Source organism: Rhipicephalus microplus, unplaced genomic scaffold, assembly GCF_043290135.1.
Source record: "Rhipicephalus microplus isolate Deutch F79 unplaced genomic scaffold, USDA_Rmic scaffold_15, whole genome shotgun sequence".
Taxonomy (NCBI): domain Eukaryota; kingdom Metazoa; phylum Arthropoda; class Arachnida; order Ixodida; family Ixodidae; genus Rhipicephalus; species Rhipicephalus microplus.
Window position 1 is genome coordinate 7,264,237 of NW_027464588.1, and position 16,194 is coordinate 7,280,430.

General features: G+C 44.7%; 1 protein-coding gene across 1 annotated transcript; it reads left to right on the forward strand.

Moving 5' to 3' along the window:
- The first annotated feature begins 295 nt into the window (after nt 1-295).
- Nucleotides 296-15,885, forward strand: LOC142784747 (uncharacterized). Its single transcript, XM_075883247.1, has 5 exons — nt 296-513; nt 9,801-9,907; nt 11,376-11,642; nt 15,052-15,102; nt 15,856-15,885. Exons 1-5 carry the CDS (start codon nt 495-497, stop codon nt 15,883-15,885), a joined length of 474 nt encoding a protein of 157 aa, XP_075739362.1. The 5' UTR covers nt 296-494.
- Nucleotides 15,886-16,194: the final 309 nt, after the last annotated feature.

A 16,194-nucleotide genomic window follows, 5' to 3' on the forward strand; every position in this document is an offset into this window, starting at 1 on the left:
AGGACAAGAAAACACGCCATTGGGTCCGGAAAAACACGCCATTGTTTGTGAGACTAGCGAGTGCAGTGTTTTCTTGTCCTCAGGTCCCAGTCGAGGTTGTGCTACTATATCATAGGTTGAAATGATATCTCACCAACTAGCCCAGCTTACAACCTTACTGAACTTCATACGCTAGGTAGTTGCTATAACCTGAATTATGTTTGTATCAATGGAGCGTGTATGTTTCCTGGCATATTTGCTCGTTTTCGGCTTCTAATCAGTGATGTTGGCTTTGGGTTGATGTGTTTATTTGCTAGCATTCAAAAAACAAAAAAGAAAAAAATCAGCAACCAAGAACAAAGAGGTGCCGAAGCAGTGCGAGCTCCGAAGAAAAGCTTGTCGAACTGAGTCGGCTCGAAAAAGAGAGGAACCTTACGAGTCAGCTCAAGAAAAAAAACAAAAGACTAGAGGAAAGAATAGAAATACTTGAGAAGAGAAATGACAAGCTGCAAGACATGCTGCAAAATGAACACAGTAAGTGATATTTATTCCATGCTGCCTTTTAGAATTAAAAAAAATGAATTTTTATGCAGTCAGTGAGCGCTGTGGTTATGTGTACCCAAACACATTTTCTTTGGCATCTTCATGGTATTTCGATGCTTTTTGTTCCACAATTAGGAAGTGGTACCTGAAATAGCCCTTGTAACGTTTGCAGTGCTCGCCCTCTTTCTACGTCGGGGCTTTCTGATAACATTGCCCGATTGCTGTTATCTTGCTATTTTCTTTTCTTTCATGCCAACCTGCGATTGGCTGCGTAGCGCTTAAAAACGCGCCGCAAGGTGAATAAACTGGGATTGTCTTCCTGGCACTGCTTGAGTCGTCTCTTTCCTGGGCCGGCTGTCGTCCAGCCGCCGAATACGTAACAGCTGGTGGCAGCGGTGGCGGCGGTATGGAGCGCACGTCGAGGGCGGCCTTGGCGTCCGGTTTGGTGAGAGCACGGCTTGCTTGACTTCATTGGGAGCATTAGCAGCATTTACTTGGTAGTCGAGGTTCTTTTGTATTTGTTGTTGACTTTGCTAAATAGTAGTACACATAACGGGGTAGCACTTGTTAACTGCAGTCATGATCCTCACGTCGTTAACGAAACCCAACCTAGTGCTGCTAGCTGAAGAGCTCGGTATCCCTGTACAGAAGTCTATGCGGAAGCCTGCAATTATCGAAGCGATATCCAAATGCGGAGCAAACGACGACGAAGTCGAGGAGTGTTGGAGGGCAGTCTCGGAAAGGCTCAAAGAACGAGAAGTAGAACTGAAGTTAAAAGAGATGCAACTGCATAACCTTGAACGCAATGACAGTTTCGATATGCGAGGATACATGCAACCTTTCAAGGCTGGCAGTGACATCACTTTGTATCTCGTCAACTTTGAGAGGACGTGTACAAGAGCTGCACTTGCAAAAGAGACATGGTCACAACGCCTGTTGACATTACTTCCAAATGAGGCAGCCGATGTAATCGCGAGAATGCCAGATGAAGATGCTTATGATTACGAAAAAGTGAAACTTCATTTGAGGCGAAGGTACAGCTTGTCAACAGAAGCCTTGAGGATGAAGTTCCGTAACACGAGGCGTGGCCAAGGGGAGTCATTTTCAGAATTCGCCTACAAATCCATGAGCTTGTTAGAGGAATGGCTTAAGAGTGCCAACGCATACGAGGACAAGCAACGTCTGATTGAACTGTTTGCGCTCGAGCAGTTTTATGCGTCCATTCCGGACCAAATGCGGCTGTGGATTCAGGACAAGCCAAACGTAGAGACTTTGCAAACGGCAGCCAGCTTGGCGGACGAGTACCGTTCCCGTAGAATGGAAAGTTCAGAAGAACAAAGAAAGAAGCCCTCAGGAGCGTTCAAGAAATTTCAGAAAGGAACGAAAGAAACTAACCAAGGGAAACCAGGCGACAGTGTTCCAGCCCAAGGGCATGCAGCCAACGCGAGTGAACCGAAAAGTTCCAAGTTCGAAGAAAAACAACCGCTGGTCTGCTATAAATGCCAACAACCGGGTCACATCGCAGTCGGTTGCCGACAGCCAGCAGTTTCCGTCAATTTGCTAACCGAAGAGAGCGATTTACTCTTGCCCTACACTTATGACATGAAGGTGAACGGCATCAGTTGCAACGTTCTGCGCGACACAGGAGCAACATTTGATATCGTCCACCCGTCATTTGTTAAGCCCGAGAACTTAACAGGTTCATGTGTATGGGTACGCCAGGCACTAGAGCCAGACATGAAGTGTTTGCCGGTAGCCAGAGTCGAAATGAAGGGCGCCTTCGGCACATTCGAAACTGATGCTGCGGTTTCCGATAAACTTCCTCAGAAAATTCCCTACATTTTTTCTAACCGATCAATGAGGGACTTCCAAAATGCAGGACTGGAACTTAATGCTAACCCTGTAATGGTCGTCACGAGGTCCCAAACAAGAGCTCAAGCTACCAGCGCTACCCGTAACACGGAAATTACAGACCAGAGTGAACCGACACAAGCTACTGCACCAAGCGAAACTGTTCCTGTCGACGCCAATTGTGTCGCGCCAGCCATTGATAGCAGCACTCCCGTCGGTAATGCGCTCTCAGGTGAAGCGATAAACCCAGTCAGTGAAAATTTTCAGCTTCTAGCAAAGTTAGACAAAAGCGCTCTCAAAATGGAGCAGGCAAACGACGAGTCGCTGAAGACGTGCTGGGAAAAATCAAAACGGAAACAAAAAGGAGCCGTATCGTTCATAGTCAAAGAAGGCATTTTGTACAGAACATTCAAAAACAAGAAAGGCAGAACCTTTGAACAGCTTGTCGTTCCCAAAAAGTATCGAGTCGCACTTTTGGGTTTGGTTCACAGCGATAGCTGGGCTGGCCATTTAGGTATCAACAAGACCAAGAGCAGGTTATTGAACGACTACTACTGGCCGATGTGCTTCAAAGAATCGGAGAACTGGGTACGTTCCTGCAACGTTTGCCAAAGGACGGGGCGGCCAAACGAAAAACTCAAAGCACCTTTGGTCCAAGTGCCTTTGATTGGCGAACCCTTTCGCAGATTAGTTGTCGACATTGTAGGTCCATTACCAGTAACAGCGGCGGGCAACAAATACTTGCTAACACTCATTTGCCCTGCTACGAAGTTCCCGGAAGCAGTAGTGTTACCCGAATTAAGCTCCACTGCAGTTGTAAACGCGCTACTCGGCGTCTTTGCAAGAATTGGATTTCCTAGTGAAATCCAATGCGACCAAGGTTCTGTGTTCACAAGCGCGCTCACCACGACGTTCTTGAAGAAATGCGGCATATCCGTTCACCACAGCTCAGTCTACCATCCGCAAAGTAATTCAGTCGAGAAACTTCACTCTGTAATGAAGCGCATTCTGCGTGCACTCTGTTTCGAGAAAGGCGCCGACTGGGACGAAGCTGTTCCCGCGATGCTCTTTGCTCTGCGCTCCGTCACTCACGAAGCGACTGGGTTCACGCCGGCGGAACTTGTTTACGGTCGAGCGCTTCGCTCCCCGCTAACGTTGTTGAAAGAAAAGTGGGAAGACAAGTTCGTAGACAAATCAGTTGTCGAGTACGTGCTGACCTTGTTGAAGCGCCTACGTGAATCGCAAGAACTGGCGCAGATAAACATGGCAGAAGCGCAGCAACGCTCAAAGGTGTACTACGACAGATCCGCACGCACACGAACCTTCAAGGAAGGCGATAAAGTGCTGATTCTGCGGTCGTCAAAGGCAAATAAACTGGAAGTAGCATGGGATGGGCCGGTCACGATTAAACAAAAGCTCTCCGACACCAATTACTTGGTAACGACGCCCGGTAAACGCAATGATGTGACGATATATCACTGCAATCTAATGAAGCCTTTTATCGAACGCAGTGAAACGTTGAGCATTGTCCTTAACGAGCCTGAAGAGATCAACGTTCCTCTACCCCAAGTGCCAAGGCCCTGCTCTTCCCCATCAACAGAAGAGATAGTCCAATCTGTCACTAAACAAGCTTCTCTAACTGACAAGCAAAGAAAGGAGTTAGAACTGCTTGTGCGCAACTTCAGAGACTTGTTTAGTCCCACTCCCGGCAGGACAAATCTCGTGGAGCACGACATTGAGTTAACATCCAACCAACCTTTCCGAACCAGGATGCACAGATTTTCCCCCCGTCACGAGAAGATCCTGAACGATTGTGTTCAAAACATGTTGACACTGGGTCTAATCGTGCCAGGAGAAAGCGAGTATGTGTCACCTATGTTTATTGTAGAAAGTCCAGGCAAGGAACCGCGACCCTGCATCGATTATCGAAAATTAAATGCGATAACAAAAACAAAGATGTTTCCCATTCCAAACGTTGAGGGCTTGATCGAGAAAGTGTCCGCGGCACGGTACGTTTCTACGTTAGATTTGGTACGCGGTTTCTGGCAAGTGCCACTAACGGAAAACGCCAGTAAGCTCGCCACTTTCATGACACCGACAGGCACATATCGCCCTCTTGTGCTCACTTTTGGCCTCAAGAATGCACCCTTCGCATTTTCAAGGTTAATGCATGAAGTGCTCAAAGGAGCCGAGTCGTTCGCTGTTCCGTACCTTGACGACATAGCTGTTTTTTCGAGCACCTGGCAACAGCATTTGGAACATCTGCAGCAGGTATTCCTTCGAATACACGAGGCAGGCTTGACTCTCAAACTCGCCAAATGTCGTCTTGCGAGCTCTGAAGTCCACTACTTGGGGCATGTTGTTGGCCAAGGGAAGCGACGTCCTTCCGAAATAAAAGTTGAAGCAATCACTAGCTTTCCTTTGCCGAAAACAAAGACTAACTTGCGTTCCTTTTTGGGTTTAGCCGACTACTACAGAAGCTACATTCCCAACTTCGCAAATATCGCTAGTCCTCTCACAGACGCACTACGCAAAACTGAGCCAACTATTGTAAGTTGGAATAAGGCTCGTAAAGATGCTTTTGCTGAGATCAAAAAGATTCTTGTCAGCAAACCGGTCCTCGCGGCACCAGATTACTCTCTCCCCTTCTTAGTTCAGTGTGACGCCAGTGACCGCGGAATGGGCGTTGTTCTAAGTCAAGTGAACAAAAAGGGCGAGGAACATCCTCTTGTCTACGCCAGTCGAAAACTAACATCACGCGAGCAAGCCTACAGTACAACTGAAAAAGAATGTGCTTGCTTGGTCTGGGCTCTCGAAAAGCTGTCGTGTTACCTTAAAGGCTCCTCATTTGTTTTTGAAACTGATCACTCACCTTTAGTGTGGTTAAATCAAATGTCGAACAAAAACAGCCGCTTGATGCGTTGGAGTCTAGCACTTCAGCAATTTGATTTCTCAGTGCGGCACAAGAAAGGCAAACACCATGCTAATGCGGACTGCCTTAGCCGAACCTATTAAGTGTTCCTTGTTTCTTTTGTGTGCATGCAACTTGGCGCAAGTATATATATTTTTTTTTCCCTATCGTGTTCGGCTTTCACGTTATCTGCTCCCAGTGAAATCAACTGTCGGGCTTTTCTAAGCTTGGGCGCCAGGTTGCTTTTGACGTGGTTTCTGCGTTTCTACCGCTCGTCCACTCAGCCATTTCAGATCCTGTCGTACCAGATGGCGAAATCAACCCTGCTCCAGGCGCCTGCAGCCAACTCCCGAGCTGCAGCCAATCCACACTCGGCGAGTGGTGCCCGTTCTGAACATTGCCTGTTCTCGACATTGCCTCCTCTTGGCCTTTAATGCCAACCTTCGCGGGCGTGTTCCAGCCAGACGACGCGCAATGCCATTTCCATTTCCTTCTGCGGTGGCTACTTCAACGACCAGTGCCACCATGCACCTCAGGGTCTTCGCCCACGCTGTGCACAAAGACAACATGACCGTGCGAAACGTGTCAGTGCTGTGCTTGGAGACCTGCCCACGTGTTGGCTACCTGTTACCACCTCCAGCCGTTCATGAAGCGTCATCCTCTTGAACGCCTTCCGTTAGGGGTAGCTTTGGCCGAGTTGTAACGTTTGCAGTGCTCGCCCTCTTTCTACGTCGGGGCTTTCTGATAACATTGCCCGATTGCTGTTATCTTGCTATTTTCTTTTCTTTCATGCCAACCTGCGATTGGCTGCGTAGCGCTTAAAAACGCGCCGCAAGGTGAATAAACTGGGATTGTCTTCCTGGCACTGCTTGAGTCGTCTCTTTCCTGGGCCGGCTGTCGTCCAGCCGCCGAATACGTAACACCCTTTGGAATAATGTTCTACGCCGACATCCGATTTCGCGGACACTCAACGGATTGCTAAAGGTCCGGAAAATCAGGCATTCTGGAAAAACGAATGCAAGTAAAAATACACTTTTTGAATAGGTATTTTTCACTGACGGAAAAGGTCACGGCAGAAGTACAGGATTCTCGTTGCAATTCAGCAAATGCATCATTTAGGTGTCCTCGAAAAGAGCCGTTTGTATTAAATAAAGCGAAAAGAAAAAATTTGATGTGACCGACGCTACTTCATTTGTAAAAATTTACGCGCTAAAAGGACTCGCTTATTTTAGTTTGCACGGAGTTCCACTTGCCCCGATTTTGTTTGCCTCAATATCAGTTGATTCATGCTGTCACTGTACACCTATGACGATGCCATGCTCGCGTCAACACCGAACTTGTTGCCCGTGTAGGCTCTGCCTCTTTGATCTCTTTGTCGGAGTTGTCGAAACCTTTAGTAACTCGAATGATTTCGTCACCGGTAAACTCCGCACACAGCTCAAGATTTTCGCTAGCGTCGGCAAAGCCCTCCAAGGTTATCTCGGCTGAAATCGAAACACCAGCACCGTGTAAGTCGTTAAAGCAACGACCGCAGTTGGAAGTTCTTTACACACGCTGACCTGTCTAGGTGAGACTGCCGTCTCGGCGAACATTTTAAAGCTGGCGTGGCAAAAACAGTTTTTGGGAGTCTGTTGCGCTACCGCCTTCTATGAGTCGGGAAGCATACCGACGGCAGACTATAGGTCAACAGCGTAGCTTTCCCACCGGAGCACAGCCTTATAGTAACATTAGTAACAGCACCATGCAGTTGTGGCCACAGGTTTGTCTAAGCCACGGCTGGCTACAAATTGGCGTGCGCTTAGATTCCGGCATTTGCGGTGTCGAGGGTACGGCAGCCACGTCACAGTGGGTTCGAGGGTACGAAAATAACCAAAATAGTGGTGCTGATAGTGACTTCAAGTCCGCTGTTACCAGTAAAAAGTTAGCCGTAAAATTGGACGGTGAAAGCTATAAATGTCCGAAATTTTGGACTTTTTAATGCATTGACTGTATGGAGAACTTGATGGTGCCACAGATCAGTCCGGGAAATCAGGCATGTCCAGGATTTCGGTAGTCCGAGAAATCGGACGTTAACTGTATGATCAGAGTTAAAAAACCAAAACAATGCAGTCCTTTATGGAATCAGATTTTTGTGAGAGAGTGACCACTTAGAATGGAAACAGCTGTGACAGTTGCTGAATGGTGTTTCCTTCTGCGACGGTGCAGTGGTTACAGCAGCACTAGCAGGAAACAGCAGCCAGCAAAGCATATGTTCTCTATGAATGGACTCCGCTCCTCCTACCCTTTTTCACCAAACTGTAGACGGCTCCAGCAAAGTAACAGATAAAATTGTGGCTTTAGGCACGATGCCATCAGACACCACCCATCAAAGTGCATTCTTTCTCATTATATTCATATGTACCTGGAGGGGGGGGGTCAGGCGGCTTAGCAGAGGAGGAACATATAACGTCACGACCCACCCTGCTGGAACTGTTACCTTTCTTCAAAAAAACTCTGTAACGAAAATGCATCTCTTTAGCAGGAATCGACCATTAGAGAGGACTGCCTTTGAAAACTATATGAAACAGTTTGAATTGTCTGAAACTTAGAGGAGTTGTTAGTGTACAACTGTCTCAAGAGCAGGGCTGGGCAGTATCGCGATAGTATTTCAGAGATACTTTTGAAGGTCTGTATTGCTGTATCGAGATACTTCTTAAAAATGTGTTTGTATCTCAGTAGCGAAACACTTTTACGATGTATCGCCCGTATTGCAATACTATCCAGGGCATAGGTATGTGATTACTTTTTTTTCGGAAATGAGCTTAGACATGTTTACAATGGCAAAAAAACATATGCTGTGACCTTAGCATTGTGTGGCGAGATATGCACCTACCATTTCTACATTTATTCTCAGGGGGTAACTGACTCCTACCTTCTCGATAGTGAGCTAGTTGCTTTTCTACCTGCATTTCATTGTGCATGCAGAACTGGAATGTGTTTGAATAATCACCTGCTTGGGAGCTTGCCAATAATGTTATACGGCCATTTTGAATACCAGCAGTGAGGAGCATTGAATATGGCACATTGGACGCCAACCAACAGCGTCGTTTTTAAAATGCATTCGGTCATGCTAATTTAACGAGCAGTGCTTCTTTTCTCTCGTTTTTTGTGGCATCTATTTTAAAAAGCGGAGCTTATCGAGGAAGCCACAAACCACCCAAAAAATTTGGTGTGTGGTGCCGTGTGCCATCAACGATACTTCTTTCTCCAAAGCATTTCTGGAAGACAGCAAATGCGGCCACACGCTTGCTAGTCCTAGTCAAATGTGACCAGTGCTGTTTGAAGTTTCTCGTCTACAGAAAAAAAACACACATCAGGTACCGGCATTGACTTGGTGCAATTGACAAACCAGAATATATCGGTGGTTGTCTCACTTGTCGCTAGAACCAATAGCATCTGCACAATGCAGACTAGCAGGGCTGCTGACCTACAGCAAGTGCACAGTGATCTCTTAGCATCCGGCTACTCGAACTCTGGTTAAACGCCAGCTCTTTCAGCCGCGAAGATCTGATCGTGTGTTCCCAAGAAAACGTGCCGCTATACTGTACGTGTCTGAGGCGTGCGAGTCAGGCACTAGTTCAAAAACTATTACGATGTCCAAGTAGTTCCGTTCCAACAAATTGCATTATCGGCTGGTAAAGATGAAGGACAAAAAAGAAAGGTATCTTGATGCCTAATGTGTACCTTGTAGACTGTGATTTTGTATATATCAGTGAGACTGCAAATTTCGAACATCAGGTCAGACAGCATGTCCATGATGTCAACGAGGTAAAGGTGTCTTCCAATGCCTTGGCAAAACACCCTGAAAACTTGAGCAATAAAATAGATTAGCATGACGGCATAAGCTTAGAAAAAAAACACTTCAGGACACCACTTGCAATCAATGCTGATTTAAACAATGGATACACATAACACATGGAACCATTGATAACACATGGAACCTTCTTTCTTATCTACACTCGTGGTTTTGAGTCACTTTTGAAGTCCTCATAAGCATATTTTCACTGAATCTAGTTGTCACTCTGAACAAGACTCCCATCATGAGAGCAGAAATGTCTTATTTGTATTACTTTTCGCGGTTGGTGTCATTAATTTATCATGTTCTCACCCTAACAGGCTTCAGTCAATATCTCAACTTCACCCATCTTTTTGAGTGGAATGTATAGTACACCATGGATGTGATTAATTTCCTTTTGTTTATAACACGTTTTCTAGAGAGGTAAATTGGTAAGGCAACTTGGTTGGAGAAGTTCAGAGTATGAAAGAGTTTTATGGCACCCGAGGATTTTAGCAAAAAGCACTCCGGTAAAATCGGGAAAATATCAGCCTGACGCGCTGGTGTAGCTTTGAGCAATTACAACATATTTATGTTTGTAATAATCAGGTTGTAATATATTGAAGTTCTGAAAAGTAATGCTTCGTTCAGGACGCAATTAGGAAATGTGCGTTCTTTATTTTCACATTTGCTCTCTTACAGAAACATTGGCCAGCCGTTCCTGTTGCGGCCACCAATGCAGTACAAGCACATCTACTAATCATGGCGCCTATAAACATGAGGCCACCCACAGGAGCATTCAAGAGAAGGTATGAGCATATGACAACGCAATAAGATGCTTCATCAAGTTCGAAAGGTGGCCGTCAGCTACAACAAAAGTGACAAATTTTACCTTGTGATGCCATCATCGTGGCATCAGAATCAAGTTTCTCAAATTGGTCGTGTCATCATGACGTCACATGATGCCATTGCTTGTTTTAAGGTTGCCTATCCCGGAGGTATTTGCGAAACAGCTGGGAGTGCAGAAAGCTGTTGGGAGTCGTGGCGGGTCAATACAATCGACCTAAAAGAAAAAGATTTTCGTTATCTGTTGTTTTAAAGAAGCCGTGACGAAGAATAAAGCTGTGCCCAGTTGTTATTTTCCTGCTTCAATAATGATTAGACACGCCGATTTCAAAACATTTCGATGCTATTTTCAGTCAACTATGTGCATCATCACACATTGCTGCACAACGTATGAAAGAGGAAATATCTTTATGGTGGCACAATCGAACCAGTATGGTACTACAAACCTCACTCAACTATGGCTTGGCAAACACGGCTGCGCTGCCATGTTTTGTTAACGGAGACTTCTCATAGGTCGACTTGAAGTGATTTCAGCAGTACAGTTGAGGCAAATGTGCGAGCTGGAGAATGAAAGTTGCTGAACTTTATTGTTGTATTACTAGTCCAGAAACCTTTTGTGCCAAGGAAGTGCTTATTTTGAAATAAATTGTTTTAGTGGTCTGCGTCAGGTAGCGCACTTTAATTTACCCGCCTCAAGAAGCGGAAAGTCTCACGTCACTGTTGCCGTGCACAACGTTGCCCGGCTTTTTACTGTACGGTCGCCGACACTACTAGCGAAACTAAAGCACCAGGAGCCGCATCAGCAACAGTGGCCATCGATCAATTTCCTACAATAGGTTCCGAAATGGCAGACACGTTTTGGCCCAATTGGGCCCCGCTAGATGGCACGGCCTGTTTAGTTTATCCAGGAAAAAGTTGAATTTTTCTAACATCTTGTACCATTATCCATTGTAACTCCCGGCGGTTCTTTTTTCATGAAAAACAACTCAACAAGCAGCATTTTTTTACGTTCTTTGATACTTGGAAGGTTCTTTATTTAGTGAGCTAGTTGGATTACTCGTGATTATTTGTAGGCAGTTTGTCTGTCGTCATAAGGATCATTTCGCGAACGTCCTACTGCAGCGCATTTGTTCCCATGCATTTACCTTAATTTCTCGGTAAGTAGGGCACTGCTCTTGATAATACTGTCGTTTTAGATGACATACATTGAGCTTTCACTGTCCCGTGAATTGTTATTTGTTAATTAAGCGTGTTTGCGTTAATGAGATTTCACTGTATTTCACCAAAAACAAAGCGACAAAAGCATATTGGAGTGAGTTTAGACAAGTTAGATACAAATATAAAACTGACAAAAAACAAATTCGATTCAACATGCAAAAAGAAAGCTGTATGCTTCAAAAGTGTAATACAGATTTTTTTTTGCATTTTCAGGCAAGGCCGTTGCAGTTCATGCAGCCATCGCTACACGCATCGCCACCGTCGCCACCACCACCGTCACCACCACCACTATGGCCGTGCTCGCCATTGTCTACACAAGGGTGGTCAGCAACGCAGCCTTTGCCACCGCCGCAGCGCTTACTGCTACCAGAACCTTTGTCGCCTTCTTCAGAGCAGCCACGGATGCAGCCATGCCCATTGATGCTACCGGTACCACACCCTGGAACTACTTCAAGTGGTTCTCAAGAACCTACCAGCCAGGTGTGTACTTTATATTTGAAATGGCTGTTTCTTTGTTGTTTTTTTTTTCAATCTGATTTAGGGGTTATATTGTCAGGCTAGCCTCCAGTACCTTTTCAGTTTGTTTATTTAATCAGTATACATGTAGTCATTTTTAGAGGTATGCAGATAAGTATTATAAAGTTGAGCAAATGCAGTGTGACCATCTGTCAATGTCGAATCGCACTGGTTGAGCAGGATAAAAATTTTCTCGCCGGGTTCTCCTGGTCGATTCGGAGCAATTTCCCGCTTTCTACTGGCACATTCAGAGCAAACCACTCCACAATGGGGCTTCCATGTTGTTTCATCTGGCAAAGGTAGACTTTTCTGGAACTCCGGCAATGCGGGGCTGTCATTTTTGGTACGATCAGGGAATAAGGTTGTCTTTAACGTTTTTTAGGTGGTGTCTCATCATCCTATGGATTTCTTTACAATCTAAAAATGGCATCGTTTGACTTTGCTGGATGAACTGGCGGTAAAGTTTTGACAGTTGTAGCAGCAGCGACCACAAACCGTGTGTGGAAGTGATTTTTTAAAAAAAGTTGCCTGACCGGCTGTGCAGATGCCCGAAGATTATCGGCTACGTCGAAAAAGTTCAGGAGCCGGTTTAAGTGTCGTATGCATAAACAGCTTCTGGACACCTCATGCACAGCATTCATGTGTTCCAGTGGTAGATTTGGCTTGCTGTAAGACGTTTTTAGATACTGTCAGTTGGGTAAGCACACGCTGCCGCAGCCGCGAGGACTGCCCCCTCTTGTATCCCGCGGAGGCGGCCCTGCTGTCGCTTAGAGATTGGTGAAAAAGCGTCATCTGCTACCTCTGCATGTGAAACAGCAGCAAATTAGTTTCCAAATGGCGACCACAGAGGAGAGGATGCGGCGGAAGGGCGACCTAGAAAACCAAAACGCACGGGAAGGAGGCAGGTTGGGTAGCTTGCTTGATAGGTCCGCGAAACTCGCACGTAGAAAAACTTTGAAAGAGTGCCTGCGCGCGCAGAAGTCAAAGCATGGCCGCCTGGATCAGTGCGCGGGGGTGTTCGAACAATTGGCGGCTGTGGTCAAAAAATCTTTTTGTTGCGTCGGCGAGTTTGCGTGGCCTCACGAACTTCGATATTTCGTGATTCGTCCCGCGCAAATTAACAGCCGTTTTCGCGCTTCCGCACGTGCGCGGAAGGCATGCCGAGTCGAGTGCGAAGCGAGCGAGAGAACAAGTCCTTAACACGAAACGAACCAAAAATTATCAGAGTAGGTGGGGTAGCGTACACCCGTGCACTAGACGCAACTATCGGATACAGTCGGTGGCCGACGATGTTGGCAAATGGTCTGGTCACTCCAGGCCGGCGATGCCAACGACAGTACCAGCGAATGAAAACAGGGTAGATGGCCGACCGGTCTTCGAAAGATCGGTGGCAGTGTGAAAACGCGGGTCTCGTCTGGCGATGCGGGGCGCTCAGAGTAGCGGGGGGGGGACAAAGGACGGAGGGGTGCATAACAAAAAGCAGTCGGCACTTTCTTTTCTTCATGGGTTGGGGAGCAGCAACTAGAGGGTCGTGGATGTAGGGTCAGCAATTAACAATAAGAATGTATGGGCACCTCGCCGATGCCTGATCGGGGGTCGAAACTGGCTTTCCGGGAAGTCGGGAGACCGCTGACTGTTCGCTGTAACCGATCAGCGGCGCTCGGAGACGTTCGTTGTAAGTGCGATTTTGTGCCATTGAACTAATATATATTTTCATGGTCACGCGGATATTGTTCGTTTGAAATGAAAGTTCGTTTTAAGTGGGGCCGTTATATGTGGGATCGACTGTACTACTTAGTGATAAATAAGGTCCTGGCGTGTATCTGAGAAATGTATGATTATTTATGTATGTTTTGACCATTACCTGCAAGACTTTTCATGGAATAGCAGCTGTTCAGTCCTTGAGAACTGCAGGGTAAATTGGGGGTTTGAAGAAGTACTGTTGATCACAAGTGTTTTCCTCATAGGCATAGCCACTTGACAGCCCGGCGCACTGAAGGTCAGCATGTTTACTGTGTTAAACTGCTAATTCACTCAAGCTTGCTTGATTGTTGTGTACCTTGTTAAATACGATTTTCGTGACAGAAATCTAACCTTCAAGCTCCCGCCTCTGTATTCTGAGCAAGCAAACAAATAGGAAAAAAGAAATTCAACGCTGCCGCGGGAAGCCAGCGGTAGCTCGTTCTCAAGGCTACTTTAGCACCATGCCCCTCGGAGCGTGTACGAGTCGGTGCCGCCTCCATAGTGGGCTTTCCCAACTGACAGTACTTAAAAACGGTGTAAGCCGTGTGCTCGCTTCAAGACTTGGGCGGCTGTTCCAGATCTCTCAGTCGAATTCTACATAATAATAGTTGTACACGTAGCTTTACTCACCATAAAACCTAAATGTAAATTTACAAAGATTTTTAAGCTAATTGCATATGCTTTTTGCATGAATAAACATTCTTGACAAGCTAGTTTTAGGAGATGAAATTCAAGTGTGTGAAGTAAGTCCTATATTTTAATCACTGTAAAGTAGGATGTCATTATGCCATAGTTGAGGTATGTTTAGGTGAAAGGAAGTTGTAAATATCGGCAAACTTTGCACAATTATTATTTTTGAACATTTTATAATAACTCGGTTCATACAAAAGCTAGTATGAATACCGTTATGATTAAGTGATAACAAGTCAGATGCAAGTAGTATGAAGTTAGCCTAGACAAGGCGAGCAGCATTAGAGTAAAAAGAACTCTTGGTAAATATGTGTATGCCCCGATTCTGAATGTTCTGTATTGACAAAAGATTATTGTTATGCATATTTGCATGTAATAATGCCATAGGTGATTTGACTGTTTATGAAAGCAGAACAACAATAAGGCATCATAGGAGATAAATAAAGAAGATTTAATGAGGGCTCGTACACCGAAGGCAGTTTTTTGTTTAGTATAAGCAATATGATGGGTAAACTTCACGTTAGGCTCAATTTTTGGCCTAGAAAACACACCAAATTGCAGGAATTAAACTATGGTAGTCAATTAAAAGGGAGCTTTGTTTTAGAAACTCTATAAACCATGAACTTAGTTTTAAGTGGGATTGAAATTAGGTTGTTTTAAAAACACTATGTAGAACATTGATCAGTTCGTTTTCCAGCTCAGTGATTGGGATTTTAACAATTTATGGAGCATAAGCTGGAAAACAATAGGAATAAAAGTTTCAGCAGCTGTTATTGGGCTGAACAAAGCACAAATAAGGACTGATAGTTATGTTGTGTCTGAATTTAAAAAAAAAATTTTTGGAAATGATGCTTAACTTTCACACCTGGAAGCCATGCTGGCATATGTGTGCCTAATATTTTTTACAGCTGATCGACTTTTCCTTTGTTCTGCCTTTTAGGGTATGGGCGCCAGTGATGAACTGCCGCTGTTTTCCCAGGTGGACAATCAAGTAAGTAGCTTTACAGTAGCTTGGATGGTTAGATAGTTAGTATTCGTTCATCTTTTAACTGAATAAGGGCACGTACAGACACTTGAACACCGCTTATGTTGTGTGGATTTTCTTTTTCTAGTGTCGGTCTCTGTGTACATGCCTTTATTCAGTTGACCGATGAAGTAGCTCTACTTTTTCTAAATTTATGTTTATTCAGTGCAATACTTTCACTACTGGGTTGAATACATTGTTATGCAACTTGCATTGCACTTTCATTTCTTTGTATGTTTATGTCTAGCTTATTCATCTACTACGGATAATTTTGTAAATTATGAACTGGACTGGTGCATTTAGAGATTAAGGAGGTTAATTCACGAATGACCAGTGCAATCTTCTGCATTACCCTTTTTTGGAATATCACGGCATTCAGTACAAGCCTTATAAATATTTTTGTGACAAGTCTTGAGGTCAGGAAAAAGGGGAATGAATTTTTGATTCCTGAGTCTTTTTGATTCCTGAGTGCCTCATTATTGGACTTGACAAAAGAAATTTTCATCTGGAATGTGCCAGAGCACTTTTTGTCAGTGCCAGCTCTAAGCGCCTTTTAGGGTGTCTGGTGGTCTCTTCTACTTTAGTGGAATATTATGGACTGATCATTTCTAACAACTGTAACACAACTGTAAAATATGTTATGTAGTTGTTAACTTACCTTCCACACATATCTAGAGCACTCTAAATTGTAAATATGCTTCTTTTTAAAATGTCTTACAGTTTCTCACAAACTGTTCAGGTGAGAATTAAAGACAGCAATGATGTATGTGATTTGCTTTTCATTGATCATTGAAAGGAATGCTTTTTTGTTTCGCTGGAGCCACATTAGTGTAAAATTTCTAAAGAGGGATTGTGTTGATGTTTTTCTAACTTACTATGCCACCCCACTTTTTGCCCAGTCTTTTAGTATATAAAAATTAATGATTCTCCTTGTGAAGGCTGGTGTAGTATTGCCATTAATGAGCAATATATGCATCTGTAGACTTACATACATTCTGTGAACTGTACTTGCTTTAGAAAAAGAATATTTGGATAACGTTTAGTATGTCAGTGTTATAC